The 23,179-nt window shown below is 47.7% G+C and overlaps 1 protein-coding gene across 1 annotated transcript in view; it reads left to right on the plus strand.

Moving 5' to 3' along the window:
• Positions 1 to 23,179, plus strand: part of ece2b (endothelin converting enzyme 2b) — a 31,276-nt gene that overhangs the window by 4,018 nt on the left and 4,079 nt on the right. The window contains exons 2-16 of the mRNA XM_005929405.3: positions 9,416 to 9,502; positions 12,087 to 12,222; positions 12,669 to 12,884; positions 13,052 to 13,176; positions 14,318 to 14,464; positions 14,694 to 14,759; positions 14,845 to 15,033; positions 18,336 to 18,478; positions 19,457 to 19,571; positions 20,376 to 20,486; positions 20,580 to 20,678; positions 20,942 to 21,019; positions 21,388 to 21,491; positions 22,607 to 22,717; positions 23,102 to 23,169. Coding sequence (XP_005929467.1) covers positions 9,416 to 9,502; positions 12,087 to 12,222; positions 12,669 to 12,884; positions 13,052 to 13,176; positions 14,318 to 14,464; positions 14,694 to 14,759; positions 14,845 to 15,033; positions 18,336 to 18,478; positions 19,457 to 19,571; positions 20,376 to 20,486; positions 20,580 to 20,678; positions 20,942 to 21,019; positions 21,388 to 21,491; positions 22,607 to 22,717; positions 23,102 to 23,169 — 1,795 coding nt within the window. The remainder of the gene's footprint in view (positions 1 to 9,415; positions 9,503 to 12,086; positions 12,223 to 12,668; positions 12,885 to 13,051; positions 13,177 to 14,317; positions 14,465 to 14,693; positions 14,760 to 14,844; positions 15,034 to 18,335; positions 18,479 to 19,456; positions 19,572 to 20,375; positions 20,487 to 20,579; positions 20,679 to 20,941; positions 21,020 to 21,387; positions 21,492 to 22,606; positions 22,718 to 23,101; positions 23,170 to 23,179) is intronic.

The raw sequence follows: 23,179 nt of genomic DNA on the forward strand, positions 1-23,179 counted from the left end.
GTGTGTGTGTGTGTGTGTGTGTGTGTGTGTGTGTGTGTGTCTGTGTGTGTGTGTCTGTGTGTGTGCATGTGTGTGTGTGTATGCAGAGAGCAGATTGGTGTTTCTGACCTGTCGGTTGAACTTTTGAAGATGAAAACTTGTTTTTAGAGTTAAAGTGAGACTTGGTTTAGCTCAGGGTGAGTTAGGCTCAGGGTGAGTTAGGCTCAGGGTGAGTTAGGCTGAGGGTGAGTTAGGCTGAGGGTGAGTTAGGCTGAGGGTGAGTTAGGCTGAGGGTATTACAGCTGAGTATTAGTGCTGTATGTGTGTAACACACATTCTTCACACACGTGTCTGTGAGCCATCATCAGGTCAGGAAGTTCATGTCTTTCCTGCAGAGACACCGAGGACAGCATATCCCCCGCGGTGCTGCTATTTTAGGTCTGAGAGCACCGACGTGACCCGGAGCAATGAACTCGGGCTCACCCTGGGCCGTCAGTGAGGCAGCCATGCACACTCACAGACACACCTGCAGCCCAGGTGAGCTGACATGCACGTGTCTGGGCTGTGCTTTGTGATGTGTGTGTAAGTGGGATTATAAGCCTGATTCAGAACAAAATCTCAGTCAGCGACTGTTCGGTGACCATTAAATCAAAGATGGGGTATTTCTCATTTATTTCGCTCGGGAATTCAGATTACTGTCTGGAAACTTTACCGGGATGGCCGACGATGGCGAGACTTGTTCCTCGGAGGGCGTCACCTTTAAAACCAAAAGGAAACATAAATACAGACAAGTTCATCCATCTGTTGGGAAATCAGGCAAAACGACACTTGCTCAGGTCTTCGTAGTTGTTCCCTGAAGGAAAGCTTGCAGCAGAACTGGAGGTCACGATGAGCGGCTGCTACCTGATGTAAGGGGAATGTTTTCGCTCCTTTTCCTGGGATGTTGGTGCAGCGGTCTTCAGGCCTGATTTGTTCTGTTCTCTATTTGTTTTCTTGCCCTTCATCGTAGACACTGTGACCCAAACTAAGAAGAAGATTGCAGCGTGAAGGTTTCCGTGATTTTCCTGCTCAGCGTCCCGAGCAGCGAGCTGATCCGGGACTACAGGGAGTGCTGACGTCCCCTGCGGTTTTAATCCCGTCTGAGCGAAGCTGCAGTTTTTAAAACGCTGTTTTCTTCTGACTCGGCAGACCTGCTGAAAGTCCCGCTTTAAAGCAGCCGGTGTTATTTCCACGGGAGGGGGTGTTGGCGCCCGCTCCCCTTCAGGAACAGTTTTTTTTCGCCGAGCTCTTCCTGAGCGCCGCTTAAAGGAACGCAAAATCCAATTAGAGAGCCCGTGAAAGGCTCTGCACAGACTCACCGTAATCATGTTTTCTTCACCCATCAGTAATTCAGCGACCCTTGCCGGTTTCTGTGGTTACACTGCAAACACGATTCACGGCACAAACAAAGGCCTGAGTCAGCGTTAAGCTGATAGCTCTGCTTTTACTCCGAAGACGAGGAGTGAAAGTGGCGGCGAATGGGCGTCCCCACCAAGCCGGGAATTCAAACGTCGCTTCTGACACCAGCCAGGTTTTTTTCTTTTTTTTGAAACTTCTGCCAGTGTCTGAACAGATTGGATCAAAGTCCCCGAGTGTGACCTTCACAGGCTCTTTGATGGCCTCTAACAGCTTTGTGAGCTGAGCTTCGATCTGCTGACACTGAGATGTTGCATTGATGTGCTGGTCGACACTGACGAACACTGATGAATGTTGTCTTAGAACTAGGGCTGCCAAAAACGATTATTTTGATAGTCGACTAGTCACCGATTATTTTTGCGATTAGTCGACTAATCAGATCATCATCTATTGGACGTAAAACTACAGCTTATTGCACCAGCAGCATCTGCTCTTATATAACTATCATTAGCTTACAGCTTTAAGTGTTTCAGGTCTGTGCTAACTAAAAATAAAGACAAGATGATAGTTTATTAAATTTTAATGAAATTTGCAGATTGTTTCGGTGAAGTTTAATAAACTCCTTGCTATCTAAAATATAACAGGACACCGGAGTAAATTCTCCAGCATCTCACACTTCTGATAATCAGCTGTCTGCTTGACGTTTATTCAGCTGTGTAAAAACTATAACTTTAATCTCAGCCAAACCGATTTACTCAGGAACAAATAAAATACTAAAAAAGCCAAACAATAACATTTTAAGTTATCTAAGTGACTCATATATCATGTTTAACCTGAGTAGCGAAAGACGGCGGTGGGTTTGAAAACGATTTGCCGGGAGTCCGGTGTTCTCACGGCGCTAGTGACCTAGCCCCCGGCTAGCTATCGAGCTAGTGGGTAACAGACGTCTCCGAAAACGTCGGAGCGCTTTTGAAAATATGCGGTGTCCTGATAAACTGAGCAGATATTTGAGGTTTACACAGCTACATTCTCGCCTGAAAATATGTTAAACGTTTATTTTGTGACCCAGAAAGAATAATAAGAGTAATATTAAAACTAACTAGCTGCCGCCATTGTTGGAAACTGAGCTGGGCTGCGCTATGAATTCTGGGACACAGCTCTTCTTCTTCTTCGGGGTTTAACGGCAGCTGGCATCCTTGTACATGCAGTGCTGCCATCTTCTGTTTCAGTCCGTTATTACACTCTTAAATCCTGCTACTTATTCCTGCGTCTTTTGGATCTTACAAAGCTTCAAACGACGCGTCGACTATTAAATCAGTCGTCGACGATTTTGATAGTCGACGTAATCGTGACTAGTCGACTAATCGTGGCAGCCCTACTTAGAACCAACAAAGACTCCAACCATTCCTACACTCGCGCTTTTCCCAGAATTGATGAGAAGCATCGGCGCTGTAACAGCAGAATGTAGGCAGTGTAGCATCATCCATGCTCTCCTGTGAGGTTTGGAAAGCAACAGCTGCTTAATTTTGCCAAGTTGACCGTTGCACTGCGTCATCAAGATGACGGATGAATGTGCTGCAACACTTAGATGGGTAAAAAGCGTCAAGCTGTCGGGGAGGGCTTTAGCAAAAGGACCGTAATTAAGTTTGTCTTTATTGAAACACTAAAAATTCATTGGTCAGGTTCAGAATAAAGATTAAATACACGTGTGTCACAGTCTGGCAGAGGTAGACTGTATTTGTTGTGAAAACAGGACTCAAATGCAAACCGAAACAATGTGAAACGCCACGTGGATGAACAGAAAACGAGCAGTTTATTAAGGCTGGCAAAATAAATACAAACAAAGGGCATGGGTGAAACTAAACAATAACCGAAACTGGGGGAACTAAAACTAAAACATGAAAAAACCTTAAACCTGGCGTGGATACCTGGAGACGTGAACACACAGACGACCTGACGAGGAATGACTGAAAACACACGGACCAAATCCACACAGGAGGATATCGAGGGAAATGCAAACAGCTGACACGCATGAACACAACAACGTCACAACGGGAGAGTAAAACTAAACACAGGAACACAGGACCTCTTCAAAATAAAACAGGAAACATAATGAGACGCAGACATGAGAACATGAAGGGCAAGGGAGACTTCACAGGGGTTCGAAACACAAGGGGAAACTACCAAGCAAACGAACTTAGATAAGCTAATGGACGTAAACATAAACCATAAACATCAAAATTAATTAAAACTCAAAACGCTGAGTCAAAAGACCCAGGATCGTGACAACGTCACTAACGCTGACAGAGATGGCCCCGCCCCAGGAATCGAGGGAAGCTGAGACGCATCAGCAGCTGAAGCTAAACATCCTTATTGCAGACTTGGATGCAAAAAAAATCTGATTGGCTGTTTTGGTCTCCAATCAGCTCGAAATGATGAAATGCAACATCCCAGAATGCATTTCGTCCAAAACTCTAACGAGGCAGTGGCGGAGGCTGAAGAAAGCATACGTATGCTTTCTTCAGCCTCCGCCACCTCCTCCCCCACCAAGAACTTCGTCTTCAGCCAGCATCGCCTCACTCAAAAGGCGATGGAAAAAGGTGCTTCGACTTTGAATTTTGACTTAGGAAAGACCCTCTGGAAGTCAGGGTTCCACTATATTACTCTTTCTGGGTCACAAAATAAACTTTTAAGATGTTTTCATGTGAGAATGTTTCTGTGTAAACTTCAAATATCTGCTCGATTCATCAGGACATCACATATTTGCACAAGTGCTCTAATGTTTTCGGAGATGCCTGTTACCCAGCATCACCGTGTTTTTTTCTGTGGAACACGACAGCAAATACTAAACACACGAGTCTGCAGGATCAGTGCGGACTCCTGAGACCACTGATGCTTTTTACAGGGCGGGTCTCGTTTTTCCAAGACTCTGTCTAGTCTTTATAGCATAACTACATTTTCCACGTGTACTAACACCTTGTAGAGGATATACAAATTCTATTTTCCAAAAGTAAAGGGACTTTCTACTAGTGTCTTAAGCTGGTAGAGGAGGAGGGATAATCTGGCTCCTCTGTTCCCTCCCTCGGGGAGGACTGGTGCATTATGGTTATTCTGTTTGCATCGAGCATGATGCGTATCATCGGGTGGAAAACCAGTCCAGCTGGTTCTTTGTGCACTGATTCCGAGTTCATGGAAAACAAAACAGTATGAAAGACTCAAAGAGTCGCAGCTTCACCTGGAAGGAGACGCTTTGGAGCGCCGGAGTGATGCTAGCTTCCCTGAATTATTCCAGGCAAAGCTGTGGGATTTTGAGAAATGTTCAGGTCATGAAGTCCAAACACAACCTCTGAGCCTGCGAGTCTGGATGCTCTGTCTTCTACATTAATGAGAAGAACTTTGACTTCTGTCTGTGAAGGTTCTCAGTCATCCAGGTCATCGTGGTCACAGGAGCTTGCAAAGAAAAGCACCTGGACTTCTTCTCGGATGAGAGGTGAAACGGCTTCAAGCAACTTAAAGAAGTCCAGACGCTTTTCTCTGCAAACTTCTGTGAAATCAAAGCGAGTGCTGGATCATCTCTGTAGGTTCCCAGTCATCCCAGTCATGGTCTGAAGTCTGACGTACTTAAAAAAAGAAACACCTGACCTCCTTTACGTCTGACGTTTCAAAGTGAAGACGTCTCCTGCATGAGGTGAAATCCAGCTACACTTGAGAAGCCCAGAGTCTGTGATGGAGGACGGTGCAGAGCGTGAGCAGAGAGGGCAACGTGTCTGCACCAGAGATCAGATGCTTTTCACAGACTTTTTACAGCAGTTCAGATGATTCACGTGAATCCAGATCCTTTCAAGAGTGTCCAAATACTTTTGGGCTCGCTGGTGTCCTCGGGCGTCTGCTTGGTTCTGAGTGATGAGCAGCGATGTACTGGCTACTGTCGCTCTTGGATGTGGAGTTTTTCAGGCCCGTCAGCAGCAGATGAAGCTCGTGTTCAGGTGTTTGTACCTCAGGTCATGTGTTTGAGTACGGAGGCTGCGAGGGGACAAAAGAGCAGACTTCACATCCAGAACAGACAGACAGGCGTTATATAAGCTGCAGTGAACTCCATCCGAGCTGAATGGAGATGATTCACTGGCATTATTTAATTACACACACACACACACACACACACACACACACACACACACACACACACAATGACATCAACCTCTACAGAGAGATATAACACACACTCCTGTCTCCTGTCTCCTAGCAACCCACTCCCCCCTCTCTCCCCCTCTGTGTGCGTCATCAATTAAAGAGAACAGAGCCGGATGAGAGACACTGACAGAGAGTGAGACAGGGAGAGAGAGAGAGACGGCCCCCGAGTGTGGGTCCCGAGGAAGGAAACAGTTGGAAACCTTTGGTTTCCTGTAGGACAGCAGGACCGTGAGACCGCGGAGCCTCCGAGGATAGACCGGAAGACGCTCCCACCCTCCGCTGACACTGAGACAGAGCTGCTGCCGCGCCTCCTTTGTGACCCGCGGTGGGAGAAATCCATCCTCAGAAGCTGCTGGAGCTCGCCGCTCGTTCCTGGGCAGCGGTTATTCTTCTGCCAGCTGGAGCGTATCCTCACGGCAAACGCCCGCTCTGAGCCGGCGCTCGCACGCTCGCGTGGGGTCGGCTGTTTGAGGTCGACTCGGATAAGTGTCGGTGTGACGCACGTTTCCATGGTTACACTCACTCGGGCTCATGTGCGGGCCCACGCTTGTCTGAAGCCATCACACTCGCCAACATCTAGCTTTTAGGAAAGTCCCTCTTTGTGTTGTTTCTGATTGAACCGTCAAAGGTCGTATCAGGGGGGGCTGTTCCTTCAGGATACTTACAAAAGTTGCCTTTGATGTAAGCGTAGGTCACGTAAAAGCGTCTGTGTGAAACCACGAGACGTGTGCGACTGCAGGCCTGCACATTCAGGTGCGACGCCCTCGGGGTGGTCGCAGCTGCAGACACGCCCCCTTGTCAGGTCTGCTCTTTAGGCCTCGCACTGAGCGGTTCTGCTGTCGGAGCTTTTGGCGAGCGGGCGGTGGATCCGTCCGAGACACTGAGGAACGCTGCAAGCTCGCACTGCAGTCACAGCAAAGCCCCGCTCGTTAATCTTCCCCTGCTTTCTGCTCCTTGACTCAAACGGGACATCGTTTCAAAATGAACTTCGTGTTTTATTTATTAAGACATGAAACCAGCGGCTGAGTCTATAAAGTCATCAGCAAAGAGTTCACTGTGCTCGCAGATCAGCTGGTGCAGAGCCTCGTTTGGCGTAGACGTCAGTACAGTCAGACTATGAAGGAGTCGCCCTCTACGAGCGCGACAATCGGTTGATGCTGAAACAGGACGGCGGCTCTGAGGTGTGTCGGCCCTCGGGGCCCCCACCAACCTGCTCATCATCTGCTTCATTGCCCTGAAACATTCCTGTGATTCACAACAGTAAAGACACCCTGTAAAAACATCATATTTCACTGGAGGGTGACGAAAACCAAAGCGCTCAATGAAGTCAAACTACTCAAAAAGGAAAGAGTGCAGTGAAACCTTCAAACTTCAGCCCCCCCAGGGGCGGTCGCGCCCCCGCAGGCCTGAAGGGAAACATTTACTCAGCACAAACAACACGAAGCTCCACTTTGTGGGATTTCTTACAAAGTGCAGGGGGGTGAGGGTGGAGGAGGGGCGAGGGGGGTGAGGGTGGAGGAGGGGCGAGGGGGGCGTCTGCATAGTTTTGGTCAGAGTTCAGATCAGCTGTAAACTGTGGTTCAGACCATCATCATCATCCTCCTCACGCCTTCAGCACAGCTTCACTGCTAACACGCTAACAGTTAGCACCGCACACGGTGGTTTCCATGGCGCCCATAAGCAGTATGTGAGCTGGTGTTGTGAAAACGGAGCGCAGCTGTTTGAGTTTATGTCTCTGCCCTGGTCCGGGATCAGCGCTCGCTTCTCCCTGCAGGGTGGAGCGCCGTGCTGTTTGTGCTTCTGCCACACAATGAGCGAGGGGTGGAGGTGCAGTCTGCGTGGGAGGAGGGAGAAGGGGGCCGAGGGTAAACAGAGGAAGTGCAGATTTATTTGATCACAGTTAACTGTCTCCTCATGCTGAGCCCCGCTCTGCTCTCAGTTTACTGCACAAGCTGCACGTTTCTCATATTTATTCATCTGTCGCAGCACAAACACAGAGTCCTTCGCAGGGACAGTCCACGCTCATCGCCAACGCCAGTCTGTGATGGTCTGAGAGCCGAGGACAGCAGCTGCCCGGCGGTGCTGGCTCTGCTTCGTCCTGTTTCTGGGTTCACGCTCCTCCACCTGGCTCCTTCTCCGTGATGGAGCAGTAGCCTGCACGTGTGGACGACACGTCGAGCTGCTGAGCGTGGATGTTTTAATGAAGGTCGCAGTTATCGGCCATGTCCCTGCGATTCCTCCAGGTTCTCTGATGAGTCTTTGTTTTCATTGACGACCATTATTCTGAAATTGTTCCATCTCCATTTCAAAATCATCAGCTGTTGTCAGTGCTGCTACGCCTGCGGCCTGTTTTGGCCTCCACACCAACACCTTTGAGACACTTCAACATGAGCTGATATTTATTTGTGCAGCCCGACTCCTGACAGGCTCATGTAAACGCCACCAGATTTCGCCAGCTTCCAGTTTGGGTTCAGGAGACAGACACTATCTCTACTTTCAAGATTAGGCTTCAAACTTTCTTTTTGCTAAAGCATATAGTTAGGGCTGGACCAGGTGACCCTGAATCCTCCCTTAGTTATGCTGCAATAGACGTAGGCTGCCGGGGATTCCCATGATGCATTGGGTTTTTCCTTTCCAGTCAGCTTTCTCACTCACTATGTATTAACAGACCTCTCTGCATTGAATCATATCTGTTATTAACCTCTGTCTCTCTTCCACAGCATGTCTTTATCCTGTCTTCCTTCTCTCACCCCAACCAATCACAGCAGATGGCCCCGCCCCTCCCTGAGCCTGGTTCTGCCGGAGGTTTCTTCCTGTTAAAAGGGAGTTTTTCCTTCCCACTGTCGCCAAAGTGCTGCTCATAGGGGGTCATATGACTGTTGGGTTTTACTCTGTATCTATGAAGCGCCTTGAGGCGACTTTTGTTGTGATTTGGCGCTATATAAATAAAATTGAATTGAATTGAATCAAAGCCCACTGATCAATAACCATGAGTCCCATTCACAGAGAGTTGGGGAAAGGCTGCAATCACAGCATTTGGTGACAGATGTACCCTTAGGCCCCCTCCTCGATTCAGAGATGGTCTTTCCCTCCTTTCACTCAGTGCTGCTGGTTTCAGGGCGAACAGATGAGCAGAATCAGCCTTTTGGGATTCATGTCTGTGAAGGTTCTCGGTCATCCAGGTCATCGTAGTCAAAGGAGATCGAAGCTTCTTCAGTTCAGGACTGAAGAAGCTTCTCGGATGAGAGGCGAAACGTCTTCAAGCAACTTAAAGAAGTCCAGACACTTTTCTTTAAAAGCTCCTTTGACTTTTGGGATTTCCTTACCTGGATGATTGAGCGTGCATCAGGACATCAGCTGTTTTTGTTCAGATTAAGTCAAATAAATCAGCCTTTTAGTGATCTTAGTGTAGAAACTGAGTTTACAGGTTTGACCTGTGGGTGTAGCGTGGACACGCGTGTGATTCACTGAGTCCCACCTGTTTTCTGTGTGTGCACCTGTTGGTTCAACAGGTTCCTCTTACATTAATAATGAAAGCCATCCTTGAAACCCAAAGACAGGCTCCAGGGACAAACGTGTTCGTCACAGTTATCCTCGGTTCACGTCTGTGTGCAGCGTGACTGCAGGTCAGCTGTAACCCCACCCTGTCAGACCCAGCAGTGCTTCCTACGTCGATGCTGCAGCTGAGCCAGGCTGAGAGGCTCTGTTTTAATAAAGGTTGATGATCATTTGGCAGCGTTTCCAGAAGCTCTGCTCTGTGTTTCCGCCCCGCAGATTCAATTTTCTCGGCTGTTTTTCTTATGTATGCGTCAGGGTGCACGTCTCTGACTGCCTGCCTCTCTCTCCACAGATGTCCAGCTATAAGCGAGCAACCCTGGAGGAGGAGGAGGTGTCCGACGTGCCGGCTGAGGCGGCCTCGTCTCCTGACAGAGTGGAGGTCAGTGAACGCGGCAAACACGTCACATCTACAGGAAATTCATTTTATTTGTAAAGCTCAGATCGCAGCGTCAGGCGCGTCACGGCGAGGTCGCGACCTCTCAGCCTTACAGAGAGCAGCTCTGAGCGACAGTGGAAACCACTTTAAGCCTTTTAACTGGTCCCAGGTGAAGTCCCAGACCCAGTGGCATCAACCCCCTGCATGCAGGCCTTTGCGGGGTCAGACTGAAAACCCAACAGGGGCCCCGCAGTGTGAGTCCACCACCAACAAAGAGAGGAGCAGCAGGAGGTCTGGAGCTCCGCCACCAAGGCTGCTGGGGAACATTTTGGCAGCGAGGGGAGGACAGAGCGTTCAGACACAAACTTCTGGCCCCACGTCTGCAACCTCTTAATCCATCAGGCCTGTGCTGCACCGCGCAGGCTTCCAGTTACGTCACAGCGCAACCACGCACTAAACAAGCAGGATGTCTGAAATCACAGAACTGTGCAGGAGAACTGCTGCAAACATGAAAACCCAGCGTCTCAGACGAAAGCTGAGTATCAGTGTGAAGCAGCTCTCAGGCAGCTCTGTGACGTTCTCCAGGAACGGTTCTCCAGGAACGGTTCTCCAGGCTTCCTGAAGGACATTCAAAGCTGTTCTTTGCATGTTTCTGCGTTTGTTCTGTGCTCTGTCAGGATGATCCCACATGGCTTCAGTGGTGCTGAGGTCCACCATCATGTGCTGGGCAGCATTTCCATCACCATGAAGCTGGTCCTCTGCTAACCAGACACAGCCCAGGCTCATCTGCTGAGGTCACACAGGTCAGAGTTCATGTTGCTGTGAAAATGGTCAGGCACGAGGATGGGACTGCGAATGAGTGAAAAACATCTGCCGAGTACTTTGTCAGCGAGCCAGAGAAGAACCTACAGGAGAGTCTGACTACTGGCAAGAAAACGATTCAAGACTTCTGCACACGCTGAGCACTTATAAATCAGTTTAAAATGAGGATATGTTAGAAGGTGGAGACGGTGCGGCCTCATCGTCCGTCACTATCAGGACCTTAATTACTGTGGATGTGAATTTATTTTCGGCTGACATTTCGTCGTCATTACACTGTTTCAGCGCTACTGGCTCTGATAGCTCTCTGATATTGAATGAGAAGAAATCGTGCTGCTCCACAGCCATGCTTCACGGGCCAGTTTGCTGACACTCTTGCCGCCTTTCTTTCTGGCACTGTTAGCAACTTAGGTGTTCTCTTTGACAGCTCCTTTAAGTTTGACAGCAAGTATCCTCTGTAGTTAAATCTAGTTTCTACCAACTGCATCAAATCTCCAAGGCCAAGCACTACATACCAAAGAAGGACCTCGAGAAACTTCTGTGACCTCTAGATTAGACGACTGTAATCCCGTTACTTTGGTCTCCGCCCTTCTTATAGATCGCAGCTTGTCCACAACACTGCCGGACGCCTTCTGACTGGAGCCACAAGGTTTGCCTCTGTCAGCCCAGTCCTTGCTCACCTGCACTGCCTCCCTGTCAAATACCGAATTGAGTTTGAAATTCTGTGGCTTACCTTTAAAATCATAAACAATACTGCGCCGTGCTACCTCACTGAACTCCTTCCATATACCCCTGGCAGAGCCCTAAGGTCATCAGGACAGTTGCTCTCGGTTCAGCCTGGATCCTGGTAAAGACCAGAGGTGCTTTTGCCCGGCAGCCTCGAGCCTCCGGAACAATCTTCCTGCTGTTCGCGCCTCTGACTCCATCTACTCATTTAAATCTCAGTTAGAAACTCACCTGTTCGACTGAGCGTTTTCAGTTCGTTAGTGCACTTCCCCCATGCTTCACCCTCATGTTACTTATCTTCTACTAATGTCCCACTGCATTTACCTTATATTTATGAATACCCTGTAATTTTATCTTCTAAACGAATGTTTTACTTCTTATTTTGTCTGTACCTTTGGTTTTAAATGTGCTATAGAAATAAAGCTGTATTGTATGTAACCAAGAGGTTACACAATAATTAAAAAATAGCAAATAAATCACAGAGTGCATCAAACTATTTGGGGCATGAAACGGGAAACAGACTCTGCGTTTGTGGACATTTGATCTGCAGCCTTGGTTTGTGTCTTGATGCATTCTCAATCATCCAGGTGAGTAATTACACGATGTGAACCAGCCTGAGGTCAGGCTGACCTGCTCCGTGTGCTCGAGCAGCCGCTAGGACACGCTGCAGCTCTCTGATTACTGTGCTGCGCTTCCACAGCAGCACAAAGAAAACACTTTCAGTACTTGAAGCTTCTGAAGTTGAAGGTGCTGAAGTGAACTTCATAGCAGCTCCAGTACGATCCTACAGGTGGCGTCGCTCATCCCTGTGTCCACATACATCCATGTATAATCCCAGTAAATGGTAAACAGACTTTTTCCTGATGCGTGCATTGCATTGTGGGACATTATCCCGACACTGTGACATGCACACCTTGTGGTCAGCGCTCTAACTTCACCACAGCTCATCGAGATTTGAAGACAGTTTTCCTAAATGTGGATTTGAGCTTAAATATGACCATTACCTGGGTCATGGATGGATGACACCGTCTTTGTGTCTCAGGTGGGCTTCAGGAAGGGTGGTGTGGACATCCTGGGGAGGAGGACTCAGCTGGAGGTCCTGCTCTCAGTCCTGCTGCTGGCCGCCCTCCTGGCTCTACTGGCCTGCCTGGTGGTCCTGGGACTCGGCTTCAGCTCAGGTGATGTATCCCTCCTTCACTCCTCTACCTCCTTTTTCCTTCAGTTCTTGCCTCCTTTCCTTCCCCCTTTCGGTGACCGTCTCTTTCGGTTCTTGCTTCCTTGGTGTTGGCTTCTGTTGCTGCTCCTCCTTAACCTTCACACCTTTGCCTTTCCATCTCTACGTCCTCCTTTCCTTCCCGATGCCCTTCTGTCCACCTCAGCCTTTCCTTTTTTCCTGTCTCCGCCTTTCCTCTCTTTCCTCCTCACCCGCGTTATGGATCGTTCCCATGCCTCCTCCTTTCTTTTGTTTCTTTGTCTCCATCTCTTTGCTTTTCCATTCTCCTTCCTTTCTGTATCTTTATCTTTTCTGCCTCCATAATAACCTTCATGACGTCCTCCTGTCCTCTCATAATTACAACTCTTTTCTTTGACCTTGACTTTTTTTCTCACCCATGATGCTCTGCAGACAGTGGGCGTGGCCTGTGCCTGTCGGAGGCCTGTGTCACTGTGGCCAGTCAGATCGTGGAGGCGATGGACCGCAGCGCCGACCCCTGCCAGGACTTCTACCAGTTTGCCTGCGGAGGCTGGATGAGGAAGAACCCACTGCCTGACGGACGCTCGCGCTGGTCCACCTTCAACAGCATCTGGGAGCAGAACCAGGCGCTGCTCAAACACCTGCTGGGTACGGCGGCGGGCGGAGAGATGCGTGCAGAGATCATTAACTAGCTAATGGTCTCGCTGCTGGCTTCACCCTGTTAACACTGTGAAATTTTACTGTTAAAGACGAGCACACGGCCAGCTTTCTAAACGCGGACTTTTTCGTTTACAAAGTTTGTTTTCATTCTTTAGAGAACGGGACGTTTAACGGCAGCAGCGAAGCAGAGAGGAAGACTCAGTCCTACTACCTGTCCTGCCTCAACACCCAGAGGATCGAAGAGCTCGGAGCTCAGCCTCTCATAGACCTCATCACCAAGGTACAGCCGGTCACCATGGCAACCGCATCACTCAGGCAAATTTGCTCCAAGTGTTTAAGGTTGGAGACAGAAGTGAGTTTGGAGGGTTTTTGTCCTGCAGAATGAAACGCAGGAGAAACGAGAGACTAACGAGGAAACATTATTGTTTTCATCTCTTTACTGTAAAATGACCCTCAGGATCTTTGTGGTTGGTGGTGAAAATCCTTTTTCATTCATACAATACTGAGGATATTTTGTATGTTATCATAACAAATTACCACAACGGTTTAATTTTGTGTTGTGACCACAGTCAAGCTGCTTAATCAAATGATCCCAAAGTAAAGGACGTGGAGCGAAGTCCACACTCGGGAACGTTGTTGTTCCATTTATTGCACATTCATCGTTGTAGCTCAGAAGCTTCCCAAATCAAAACAAAACACAGAAATCTGCACGATTCAACACAAAGTAAAAGCAAACGTGTTATTCCATCGAAACTTCATGAACACTATAAACATGATTGTTGGACCAATCAGCGTGCTCTCGCTCTGCTACGACTTCAAACTTCCTGTTTGATCAGTTACAATAAAATGTATTACTATAAAATAACAGAACTGCAGGTATTACAGTAGTTTCACCTGGACCCTTTATCACAGGACTGTAGCAGCGTCTTTGTGTTAAACTTTGTAATATTTCTTTAAAATCTTTAGTTGGTTTTATTCCAGTTTTTTAAAAAAATCATTTCTTTTAAGCTTTTATTTTGAAGTAATTCTGTGCTTCCTTCTTGTGGGATGTTTCCTAATTGGAGTAAAATGAATCCTGGATGGAAACTTTATACGTAGCAAAATCAATAATAAAGTATCATCAGCGTACAGGGTTAGGATTCAGTCTGTAAACACACGGAAGTGATAACGTCAGTGTTACGTTTTATTTACACGCTTTCATTTGTTTTTCCACTGCCACCGAGTCCAGCTCAAAGAGGGAGCACCTGATAGTTGGGCTTCCTTTGCTGTCATCACTTTATCATCTACAGCACGTGGAACTTTAGGTTTGCCATCACTATACTTACAGGAAATGGGATTTTGGATGACGGTGTTCTGTTTAGCATCCGTGGATTTCCACGTTTCTGCTTTGTTATTCCAGTAAATATGTGAACTGTGTGCAGATTGGAGGCTGGAACATGACGGGCCCCTGGGACAAAGACAACTTCATGGATGTTCTGAAGGTGGTCTCCGGTCCGTACCGAGGTCAGCCGTTCTTCAGCGTCGGAGTCAGCGCCGATCCCAAAAACTCCAACAGCAACGTCATTCAGGTGAAGCAGAAACACCTGGTGACACATTCAGCCGATGAGCCACTGAATGAACATCTGTCTCAGTTTCCTCTTTAACTTAAACTATTTAATACTATTTCACACTAGAATACTTGTGCTTCAAGCTTCTGCAGACGTGTTTGCTTTTTGTATTTGTCTGCGACAGCAGAAAGAGAAGCTTTCAAATTACTCCTGTGCTGTCACAGAGTCACCGTGTCGATCTCTTCTGCAGGTGGACCAATCAGGGCTCTTTCTGCCATCCAGGGACTATTACCTTAACAAGACGGCCAATGAGAAGGTAAGAATGCCTGGAGCAGTGTACCTCTTCCAGTGACATGCTGACTTTATTGAAGCTTAAATAGAATAAACCTGACTTCTTCCAGGTGTTGGTGGCGTACCTGGACTACATGGTGGAGCTGGGGATGCTGCTGGGGGGCGAGAGGAGCTCCACTCAGGCTCAGATGCAGCAGATTATGGACTTTGAGACAGGGCTTGCCAACATCACCGTCCCACAGGACCAGCGGCGAGACGAAGAGAAGATCTACCACAAGGTCACCATCGCGGAGCTGCAGGTGAGGCTGGCGTCCTGATTGGTTTCTGTGTCTGGTTACATCACGGCCCACTGTTACTGAAGGAACCTAGTGATGTTTGCAGGTGACCCTGAATCCTCCCTTAGTTATGCTGCAATAGACGTAGGCTGCCGGGGATTCCCATGATGCATTGAGTTTTTCCTTCCCAGTCACCTTTCTCACTCACTATGTATTAACAGACCTCTCTGCATTGAATCATATCTGTTATTAACCTCTGTCTCTCTTCCACAGCATGTCTTTATCCTGTCTTCCTTCTCTCACCCCAACCAATCACAGCAGATGGCCCCGCCCCTCCCTGAGCCTGGTTCTGCCGGAGGTTTCTTCCTGTTAAAAGGGAGTTTTTCCTTCCCACTGTCGCCAAAGTGCTGCTCATAGGGGGTCATATGATTGTTGGGTTTTTCTCTGTATCTATGAAGCGCCTTGAGGCGACTTATGTTGTGATTTGGCGCTATATAAATAAAATTGAATTGAATTGAATGTTTGGCAAACATCTGAAAGACGTGAGGGTTCAGAGCCTCTCCTCCCACATTCTAGGTTGTTTCCTCTGAGGCTGGACAGGAAGTGAATCTTTACCTGTGTCCATCTGGCTCGTCACGTTTCTGTTTTGAGCCGAGAGCTATCGTCGTTTGAGTCACGAGGTCTGAGTCTACGTAGAGTCGCAGATGTGAACGGAGGCTTCACTTTGTATTGTGTTTGATTCGCTGTCATGTTGTGAAACGGCGTCACATGTGCAGAATTCACTGTCAGAAAAATGTTTGCTGGAAATATTCAAAAAGTCACCGACAGGTTGAGAAAGTCAAAGAGCTTCAGAGACGCGTCGAGCAGACGCAGCCTGACAGAATCAACATGAAAGCAGTTGGACAAAAGGTCAGAGGTCACGGGTGGTGGCTGTCAGGGGTGATGGAGACAAATGGACGGCCAATGTTCATCGGTCTTTATCAGCGTGACGCTTGCGTGCGTCCTCTTTCCTGCTGCTAACTGGGTTTGGGTTCATTTCTCTGATCTCAGGTCAGATTACAGCGTTTGTTCTGCAGCGCTCAGACCGTGCGTTTGTGTTTTCTCCTCGCGTTCCTCTGACGCGTCCTCCTGCCATCTTCGCGGTGGCCACAGTAATTCAGCAGATGTGTTTCATCGTCGGTGTTGTGGCTCTGATGTTGTGGCGGCGCAGCCTGTCTGCTGCAGCTCTCTGTCCTCCAGGGCTGCAGATGCTTCGGGGGTCCCCATGGCGACCGTTGCCATGAGTCGTTGCTATGTGACTGCACCTCTGAGAGAGGGAGGGAGGTTAGATAACAGGTTATTATATAAACATGGTTGATGTGAAGATGGAGGAGACCTCAGCAGTCTGGACTCTTCCTCCTCACATTCATTCTAATTCTTTTATTTATTGTTTCAGATGCTTTGATTTTGCTTATTGAAGCATCTAAATTTATATTTTTTGCACATTTTTCAATAGTTCTGTGAAAATGAGACTCCCGAGAAGCTGATATATTTCCTGCAGAAGAAAAGAACAAACTCTGCAGGCTGTACAGTACTGTGCAAAAGTCTTGAGTCAATGTAAATAGGCAGAGTGATTTATTGAAACATGAAATATAGCACATGAGACAAAAACAGAGTTTGTGCATTTCTAATGAGCTGAAACTGAACGTTTGGTGTGAGCAGCTCTCTGTGACCATCTTCAGTTCTCCAGGTTTCTTCTTTGGATGTTTCTGCCTTCTGTTCCCTGTCAGGATGAGCCCACACTGCTTCAGTGATGCTGAGGTCCGGCTCTGGGCAGGCCCATCCCTGACCCACACAAATGAAGCTGCAGCCAATCAGAAGCTTTCCTGTATTCGTGATGCCACTTTTCTGAGTTCATAAGTCATTGTTTTTAACAAAGATCTCCAACACCACCGACTGACACGCAGCCCAAACCACGACTGAGCCTCCTCCGTGTTTCACAGACTCTGTGAGTGTGCACAGGCCTGGCTGCTGCGTGTAGGTAACACAGGAAAGAAGGTGAAACTGCTGATTTGTGATCTGTTTATGTCAGAGATGCATCCGTGTTCCACCCATGCATTGCAGTATTGTGGGGGTCTAGAGGCCCACTGCTCTGCTGTAGCAGGGTGAAAGGCGGGGTACACCTGGCCCCGTCCTCAGCCCGTCGCACAGTAACACAGACGCAGAAACCTGTTGGTGTCCACGCCTACGGCCAGTGTGGGAATGTCACGTAGCCTCACACAGGACGGACAAACCCAATGACCTCAGCCGGCTGGTGGATTCAGACCCTGGACCCTGTTGCTGTGAGGACCGCTGCTCCGCTGTACACAACCCTATGGTGAAGTCATGTTGTTTAGGGCTGTGGAAACTTTACATGGGCTTTGCTGATCGGAGAGCAAAACGTGTCAAAGCTGTGAGCTGCTGCTTTCTGTGCCATTGTCTTAAAAAAGCCTCCACTCATTCGCTGTGGTGTGTTTCCTCCCCGCAGAGTCTCCACACTTCAGTTTTTGACTTTCTGACTGTTTGAAGCTGAAGCAAAGCAGACAGCAGGGATTAGCTTTCCATCTCTGCATCTCCCCCCCGGGTGGTGCAGTCTGCTCCCACACTGAGGATTACTGCTGACAGGCAGGCAGCCCTGTTAAAAGCCCCACTGCTCTTTCTCACAGACAAACAGGAGCTGCTAAGTTTGAGATGCGCATGAAGTCAGAGCCACTTTGCCTGTTCGCGAGTCAGTATTTGTGGAACGTGACTCCAAATTGTTTGTGCAAAATTCACCTGATTTTTCATACCGCAAATTTAAAATATTCGCAAATTTTTTAGATTTTATTTTTGCGACTAAGTAGTAAGTTGTAAATCGAAATGGTATTGTTTGTGGTGTTTGGGGTGGTAGCTTGGGTTATACCTGGTCTCTAACCCCGGCAAACACAGAGGGCTCGAGTGTAAGGCCTTTATATGCAGAGCAAACTGACAGTGTATCTACACCGTGTGCAAGCAAACACACACGTGTACATACGTGTGAATGCAGATGTGCCTGCTGGTCTGTCAGACTCTTTAAACACACTCTGATGTCTCTGCTCGCTCTTCGTGGTTATGTTTTTTCATTCTTTCTGGACGTTAGCGTCTCCTCTGGGATTCTCTGTTTTACTTCCCTCCTTTGTTCTTTTCCCAACACTGTTATCCTCCTGAATGGCTTCACCTGCGTCTCCTTGTCCTTCTTCAGATGCTCCTTTGTCTCATTTTCCCCGTTGATTGGTTCATTGCTGGGGTCAGTTTTATTGTGATGTGTCCCGATGTCTCTGCCTTTCCAGCTGCTGGCTCCAGCCATCGACTGGTTGGACTACCTGTCGTCCTCTCTGTCTCCTCTGGAGCTAAACGACACCGAACCTGTCGTCCTGTATGCCAAAGAGTACCTGCAGCAGGTGTCGGAGCTCATCAACAAGACAGACCGCAGGTCAGCCGCTATCCACTGCCCCACCCCCACAGCGGTAACACACAGGTCTTATTGACATGAATTGTCGGACTGTGCTGCTCTCATTAATGAAGTGCAGGTTTGAGCAGCTCCGTGACTCTCACTCAGAGTGAGACTCACATCACAGACACAATTAATCATTAACCAGCCAAATTTTTGTCAGGTAAATGCATTAAAAACCTTCACCGTCTAAAGCTTAAATAGGTGAACAACAAAACAGTAGTTAAGTTGTGTGAAGTATACCAACCGCTGTGAAGCCGGACATTTGAGCACAGGTGTCTGTGGGGACTGACCCACTGCTGCAGCCTGAGAAGTGAGAGGGTTAACTTAAGAAATATGCACAGATAAAAAAGCCAAATCACACTCCAGCTAAAGATGCGGAGCTTAGTAACTGTGAAACAGAAACTAGGATGAGTACGATTTATAAAGGAATAACTTCTCGAGTTCATTTTTAAAGAATGAACATCAAAAAATAATCAAACACTTATGTCTGTGTTTACGTGCATCTGGTAACACTCCTGTCAGCCCAAACGCTATAAACAGAACAACACTGACTGCTGAGTTCTGAAAGTTCTAAATTAAACCTGTACAAACTTCTTATTCACCAACATGTCCCACAGTGACGTAGTCCCTGGCATCCATCCTTCCCTACTTGCTCTGCCCTGCTTGCCCTGCCCTGCTTATCCTACCTCTGCTTCCCTGCCCTGCTTATCCTGCCTCTGCTTCCCTGCCCTGCTTATCCTACCTCTGCTTGCCCTGCCCTGCTTATCCTACCTCTGCTTGCCCTGCCCTGCTTGCTCTTCCCCTGCTTCCCTGCCCTACCCCTGCTTGCCCTTCCCTGTTTGCCCTACCCCTGCTTCTCATGCCCTGCTTGCCCAGCCCTGCCCTGCTTGCTCTGCTCTTGCCCTGCTTATTAAATCTGCCTGGTTGGTGTGTAATGAGAAGTGTGTGTGTCTCCAGTCTGCTGAACAACTACATGATGTGGACATTGGTTCAGAAGAGTGTCGCCAGTCTGGACCAACGCTTCGAGAATGCTCAGGACAAACTGCTGGAGAGTCTTTATGGGACCAAGAAGGTACAGAAGCTTGAAATACTACTGCCACTGCTGCTGATACACTCATTAGTGTTACTACTGCTGCAACTGGTAATCCTGCTAATGGACCAATGTGTGTTTGGGTTATTGTGTTTCTGACTGGGACTAACGCTTTCTTTTTCAACTCCTTAAACTGATGGTGCATTCAGCTGGTGTCAGAATAACTGGAGTTGTAAGTTGTAATATGGTGTTTGGGTTCCAACCAGTCGGTGCCCTTCAAGTAGAGTGACCTCAGTTAGCTAGAATATCGTTTATTTCAAGGAATGCTTAAAACAACCCGGAAACAGCGATCAGTGTGTTTTTTAAACATTCTGACATTCTGATAAAATACTGTGCATCGTGTTTAAAATTCATGTTGTTTTAATAACAACTTAGACACACACGAACACAATAAACTCAGAGCTGGTCTGATCATTACTAAGGTCATGTCTGAAACCATTCACTCGTCCTGTGGGATACAGTTTTGTTTGTTTTTTTACAGTTTTTTTACTCACTGTTTTTTACTGGAAAGTACTTGGTCAGCCATGTTGTTTTTAAAGTACTCTATAAATAAAGTTGGATTGAATTGGTTAGCTCACGCTTAGTTTCATGTGTTATGCCAAGGAAGGAAGTGATACCTTAGTTGGAGCCAACTGGTTCAATCATTCAGGACTGGTTTCAACAAGCAGCTGCTTCTTTATGCTAATACCAATCTGTAGCAGGTTAACTGCTTCTAACTGGTTGTAGACTCACCTGCTCTGGTCTAACTGGGCCTAGGAGTTTGTAACTGCATGTGTTTTATCGTAGTCCTGTACGCCGCGCTGGCAGACCTGCATTGGGAACACTGACGACACCCTGGGCTTTGCGCTGGGAGCGCTGTTCGTCAAGGCAACTTTTGACAAACAAAGCAAAGAGATTGTGAGTCACTGAGCCGGCCCTGACTTCGGAAACTTCGTCATGAGGTCTGATTGAGGTCTGGTTAGTTTGAGCTCACTCGCTCATCTCTTACAGGCTGAAAAGATGATCAACGCCATCCGGTCAGCGTTCAAAGAAGCGCTAGACCAACTCAGCTGGATGGACGACCAGACGAGACAGGCTGCAAAGGACAAGGTCCACACAGACACACAAACACAGCGCATACGCAACTTAAAGTTTGTACCCTTGGGGTTTTGAAATGTAGGAGACAGAAAATGTTGGTGGTGGTTAGGTTTACAGACGGGTTAGGCTACCTTAGTTGAGCTTAAAGTGCCCGGTATCCCATAATATAACAGTTTCACTGTAAATAATATCAACAGCACCAGGAAAAGAGGCAGAAAAAGGCTGATAACTAGGAAAAGGGTTAAAGACCGATTTGTCTGTGTGCTCCTCGTTAGGCAGATGCAATCTATGACATGATCGGCTTCCCAGAATTCATCCTGGACTCCAAGGAGTTGGACGATGTTTATGACGGGGTGAGTGAACACTGCTAAACATCGCTCGGTCCTCTGCAAACCAACCGAAGTAAGTGATGGTGGCTATCCCGCCCTGGCTCCCAGAGAGCCAATCAACAGCCAGACCAGGAAACACGAGATGTCACAGGGCTTTGAAGTGGCAGCACCAAGAAGTGCTCCAAGAAAGACGACTGGTGGTACTCAGTCGTCTGCACAGCACACACTGAGGGAACACTGTGAAAGCCGTCCTAAATCCGATTTAGGACATTTGCAATTAAATGTTTCCTGCAGACTCTGAATGTCAGACTCTAGATTCACGTTTGGGTGGTGCTGTGCTGCCCCCTGCTGTTCAACTTAATGTATTCTAACAGCGTGGTTCTGTGTTTCAGTATGAAGTGTCAGATGACAGCTTCTTCCAGAACATGTTGAACTTCTACAACTTCTCCTCTCGAGTGATGGCCGACCAGCTGAGGAAGACTCCCAACAAAGACCAGTAATGCACACGTGCATCAGTGCACACAGAGGTCACTAATACACGCCGACATCAGGAGGCGCAGCTACACAAATATACAGGCGCACACGTCCTCAGGGGTCGTACTCACAGTGTAACGCAGTGTAACCATCAGTTTACAGTATTTATATTATTTATTTTTTATATTATTTTACCAATTTAAACCTACACATCAAAGACTTTTAGTTAACAAAATGACAGGACAAGAGCTCGCATTAAAAACAGGGGCTGATGGAGGATTTTCACTATTTTATTTATGAGCTCAGAGGTAACTGTGCGCTCAGTCTGTGGAGCTGATTATGAGACTTAAGTCACAGTTTAGTTTCTCATTTGCAGGTTTGGGAAAATGAATTGGCCGGCCCAGGTAAAGGTCAGAGGTCAGGTCTCAGAGAGAGCACACCTGTGGTTTAAACCTGACTTATTTGTAATGTGAGGTTTTAAACTGAAACAAATGCATTTCTCCCGTCGGAGTCTCGTATGAATGGTGTTACAGGAGCGCTGAAGATAAACATGAGGTTTCCCGGTCAGGGACAGTCCTCCAGGTGACACCGAGCTGACTCTGACTGGTACTGAACTACGCTGGTGCTTCCGTCAATGTGTTAAACCGCGGCTGTAGGCGGGCTGTGTAAAATACCAGCTTATTCAGTATATTTGTATCATCTGTGTTTGGTACAATTTGTCGTTGATGACGAGATATCCCAGGACCAAACAGGATCGATGTACATGAGGCTGACATTGCTCCTGTTGGCACTGATTTTTGCAAAGGGGAGAAGTTATCTTTGTAGTTGAGCGCAGAGCTAATCCTGTCATCAGATGGACTGATCATAAGGCCCACACTGTTTTGAGCATATGTGCAGAGACGTAGTGGTTTTTATAGATCTACCAACAGATTAGCTGGTGTTGGTGCTGGAAGAGCAGCTCTGGTTCACATCACAGCTGGTCAGTAACTCGTCTTTGCTGACACTTTGCGAATACGATCCCTGAACATTTATACGGTATGGCTGGACCGCAGATTAACTCCTCTCCCTCCCCTTCCTTTCTCTCTTCCTCTCCTCCTCCTCCTCCCAATCCTTTCCTTGTTTCCTGTCCTCCTCCAGATGGAGTATGACTCCTCCTACAGTTAATGCCTACTACATGCCCACTAAGAACGGCATCGTCTTCCCTGCTGGGATCCTGCAAGCTCCCTTCTACGCCCACGACCACCCCAAGTCTGTTTACCTCAGTATCTACCTGTCCATGCGTCTGCCTGTCTGTCTTTACATGTTCTTTTCTTCAGCTTTCACACTCTTCAGGATGCTGTTTGCTCTTATTGTTGTTGTAATGAGCTCTGCTGACTGTAGGGGGCGCTGGCAGGACTTTAGACTTTCAGTTTGTGGGTGTGGCTTAAATCATCACTGAGTTTGGGCATAAAGTTCTGATTAAGTGCTGATCCGGTCATCCGCACCATGTGTGTGTGTGTACTGTAAATATATAAAAATACTAATTATAAACTTAATAAAACGTGTTTTTTATAAGAGCTTCCAGACCAATCGCAGCTGTTTCTGGACTCGTGTGTGGGTAACGTTTCGGCTGCTGTGTGTTTGTGTTTTCAGGGCACTGAACTTTGGTGGCATTGGGGTGGTGATGGGCCACGAGCTCACGCATGCCTTTGATGATCAGGGTGAGTTTCA

This window comes from Haplochromis burtoni, unplaced genomic scaffold (assembly GCF_018398535.1).
Source record: "Haplochromis burtoni strain Fernald_Lab_line unplaced genomic scaffold, NCSU_Asbu1 Contig_123, whole genome shotgun sequence".
NCBI classification, from domain to species: domain Eukaryota; kingdom Metazoa; phylum Chordata; class Actinopteri; order Cichliformes; family Cichlidae; genus Haplochromis; species Haplochromis burtoni.